Source organism: Bison bison, unplaced genomic scaffold (genome assembly GCF_000754665.1).
Source record: "Bison bison bison isolate TAMUID 2011002044 unplaced genomic scaffold, Bison_UMD1.0 scf7180017864223, whole genome shotgun sequence".
Taxonomy (NCBI): Eukaryota; Metazoa; Chordata; class Mammalia; order Artiodactyla; family Bovidae; genus Bison; species Bison bison.
Window position 1 is genome coordinate 505,143 of NW_011494795.1, and position 3,496 is coordinate 508,638.

Sequence of the window (3,496 nt, forward strand, 5' to 3'; positions counted from 1 at the left end):
ACCACCTGTTGGTCTGAAGCCCCAGGTCCCTCCAAACCCACTCTGACCCCGCCCAGGCACCCACCAGTCATTTTCCTGCTCGAAATAGCAGATGGAGATGACACGGGAGCCACTGCCCACAGCGAACTTTTGCTCATTGGGGGCCCAGCGCACACAGCGAGCGGCGCGGTTGATGCGCAGGATGACAAGCGTGGGCTTCCACGTGCGGCCCTTCAGCGTCCACACGTAGGCGTTGCGGTCTGTGCCACAGGTCACGATGCGGTTAGTATCTGGGGCCCAGTCAATGCCTGTGGGGTGGGAGGAAGGACTAGGCTGGGGCCATCCAAGCAGAGGTGGCTCGACAGTATCCACAGAGGGGCTTCGAGGTCACAATCAGGATTGAATCAGGGGGTGCTGCTAGAGTTCACTGGGGGTGTTACAGCTCTCTCAGCTATCAGTAAACACACCGGAAGGCCAAGCCAAGAGACAAAAATAGAAATGGGTCCCTGGTAATGCTGATGTGCTGGATCAAGCCTTTCCTGAAGCCCTCAAACTTCTGTGTTTTTCAGTAACATGAACTCATCCATGTAACTGCTTTATAACTTAAGCCAGTCTGAATCAGGGTTCTGTATCAATGCTTGCAACCCAAACTCTCCTACCTAAGAATAGGTGGACGGCCTGGCTCTGCCCTGCCCTGCCCTCGTTCAGGAGGGTGATCCCAGCAGCCCAACCCACCTGTCACCTGCCCGTTGTGCTCCTTGAGTTCGTGCACCTGGACCCACTTGTTCCCACTCTTCTCATAGATGTGCACCTCGTGGTTGTTGGGGCAGATGGCGATCTCTGCAGGAGAGACGGGCGGACATGCTCAGACTCCTCTTCCCTGCCATGAGTCCCCCTCTTCACGGGCCATCTGGGCAGTACCTTGTCCTTCGTTACTGGCCTCTCCTCTGCCTCAGGTCCCGCTGGACGGCCTCCTCCTTGGAACACCTCCCCAGGACTTGGCCACTCCTTACCTGTGCCCACTACCCCCAACATCCCTAAGGCAGTCTTGCAGCTCTCCCTGCCTCCCCCCGCCCCCACCCAGCTCTGCCCCCTGGGGATACTAGGCTCCAGCCACGGTTTCTGGGCTGTTCCTGATGACCCTTGGGGTCGCTGCACCCACCCTGGCCTTTGCACGCTGACTTCCTTCACCTCCTTTGCATGCTGACTTTCCTTACTTCCTTCGGGTCTCCGTGCAAACGCCACCTCCCCCGAAAGGCCTCACGGGCCACCCTTTCGCTTTCCCCTTACTCTGCTTGTTCCCTTGGAGCTCATTTCATTGCAGGCCACATTTCCCACCCCCAAACCCTCACGAGCAGAGGACAGGCTACCTGCCCTGTGCCCACAGTAGTGCCCAGCACAGGCGGGGCTGCCCTCTGGTCTCTGACCCTCAAGGCCCGCTCGCCTGGCTGCCCTGCTTGGGGTCCCTTCTCTCCTGACACTCAGGATCTCAGGGTCAGGGGTGAAGCAGGGGTGCAGCTGGCACAGGGAGCCTCGGGGACTCACGGGTGCGGTCCTTGTTCCAGGCGTGGCAGCTGATGGGCTCCACCAGGAAGCTGTGATAGGCCATGGCTGCTTGGCTTCTGTGCCCAAGACAGGGAGGGAATGCAGGTCAGCATCCCTTCTGGCCTCGGGGGAGGGTGTCATCACCTGTGCCTCAGTTTCCCTGCAGGTGGAGCGCCGTCCCCCTCCAGGAGCACGCCAGGCCTGCTGGCCTTCGCGTGTGCTCTTTTCCCTCTGCAGGGAAGGTCAAGCCTGATGGTCCTGGGAGGCCAGTTCCACGTGCTAACCCTCTCCATGCCGCCAAATGCTCCCCCCGTTCTGTCCAGCAAACTCCTACTCATCTGGAAAGACCCAAAGTGAACTTGAACCCCTTCCCTCCCCGCCTCAGCCTCCCAGAGTCACAGGGAGCCCTGGGTGGAGCCCAGCCACGCTGCTTGCCAGCTGTGTGACCCCGGCACGTCACTCGCCCTCTCTGAACCTCGGTTTCCACATCTGCAAAATGGAAATAGGAATCCTGCCCTCCCCCGCTTTCCCGGAGATTTGAGAGGGTGAAATAAGACAACACATCACGCCTGGCACATAGTAGGTGTTCATGAAACAGCAACTCTTGGTCTAGAATGGATGTGCTGGCCCTCGGCATGCTTCACCTGTGTAGGGTGGGCCTCCCAGCGGGGGCTGATCCTGGACACACGCACCTCAGGCCTTTGCATAGGCTGTTCCCTCAGCCTTCAAAGCTCTTATCCCAGATGCCCACATGGCTCCCGCCCTCCCCACTGCCATTCAAGTCTGGGTCCAAGGCCACTTTCTAAGCCAGGCTGCCGCCCGCCCCAGCCCCAGACTCTCCCAGTTCAGTTCAGTTGCTCAGTTGTGTCCAACTCTTTGCGACCCCATGGACTGCAGCACACCAGGCCTTCCTGTCCTTCACCAACTCCCGGAGCCTACTCAAACTCATGTCCATCGTGTCAGAGATGCCATCCAACCATCTCATCCTCTGCTGTCCCCTTATCCTCCCGTGGTCAGTCTTTCCCAATGAGTCAGCTCTTCACATCAGGTGGCCAAAGTATTGGAGTTTCAGCTTCAGCATCAGTCCTTCCAATAAATATTCAGGACTGATTTCCTTGAGGATGGACTGGTTGGATCTCCTTGCAGTCCCAGGGACTCTCAAGTCCCTTGTTTTCCCCTCAGATAACCCTACTGAGCACAGGTTGCATTGTCCTCCTTTATTCTGCGGTGTCTTTTTCCCCTGCTGGAATGTAACTCGCTTGATGGAGACATATACTTCTGGCCATCTTGTTCGCACTGCAATCCCCGGCGCCTAAATGCTTGGCACATATAAGTGCTCGATAAATATTTGATGAACACAGTTGTTTACTGCCATTAGCATCCAGCCTGAGTAAGTTATTTTTTTAAATGTTAAAAAAAAAAAAGGCCAAGCAACATTTCCTGAGCGCTCTGTATTCACCAGCTTTAAGCCCTCCTGTATTCTCGACTTGAACCCCAGATGACGGCTGTGGAGGCGGTGGTTTAGGGGGGGAGGCCACCTGCCCAGACCTGCAGCACCCCCACCCCCCCATGTCTGGGTGTCCCCAGGCCTTCAGCCACCTCCCCCATCTGACCGGGAGGTTTGTGGCCCAAGGCTGGGCCCTGGGAAGGCCACTTCTCAGCCCAGGCCTGAGCCCTGATGGCCCTGGCTGCTGCTGGAACCCTGGGGTCTCTCTCTGCCCCCAGCAGGGGTCTCAGCCAAGACCCCTGAGGGAGGAACAGCGCTGAGTTGGGGCCTATCGAGCTGCGGTGTCACCCACTGTGCTGCTGGGGACTCTGGTGCTCAGCGACCACAAATCCCACTTTAATTTATAGCAGGAAGTCCTGCAAATTTCCCAAGGCAGCAGCGGCCAGGCGCGCACAGGTGCACAGACAGGACGGGGCAGGGCCCGCCTGGTCCCTCAGCCCCAGACCCAGTGGGTCCTCGGGCAGC

The 3,496-nt window shown here is 58.2% G+C and overlaps 1 protein-coding gene across 1 annotated transcript in view; it reads right to left on the reverse strand.

Moving 5' to 3' along the window:
* ARPC1B (actin related protein 2/3 complex, subunit 1B, 41kDa) overlaps positions 1–2,403 on the reverse strand; it is an 8,520-nt gene extending 6,117 nt beyond the window's left edge. Inside the window, 3 exon segments of the mRNA XM_010845736.1 lie at positions 65–287; positions 715–819; positions 1,525–2,403. Of these exon segments, the coding sequence (XP_010844038.1) occupies positions 65–287; positions 715–819; positions 1,525–1,588 (392 nt within the window). The 5' untranslated portion in view covers positions 1,589–2,403.
* Between the last annotated feature and the right edge of the window lie 1,093 nt (positions 2,404–3,496).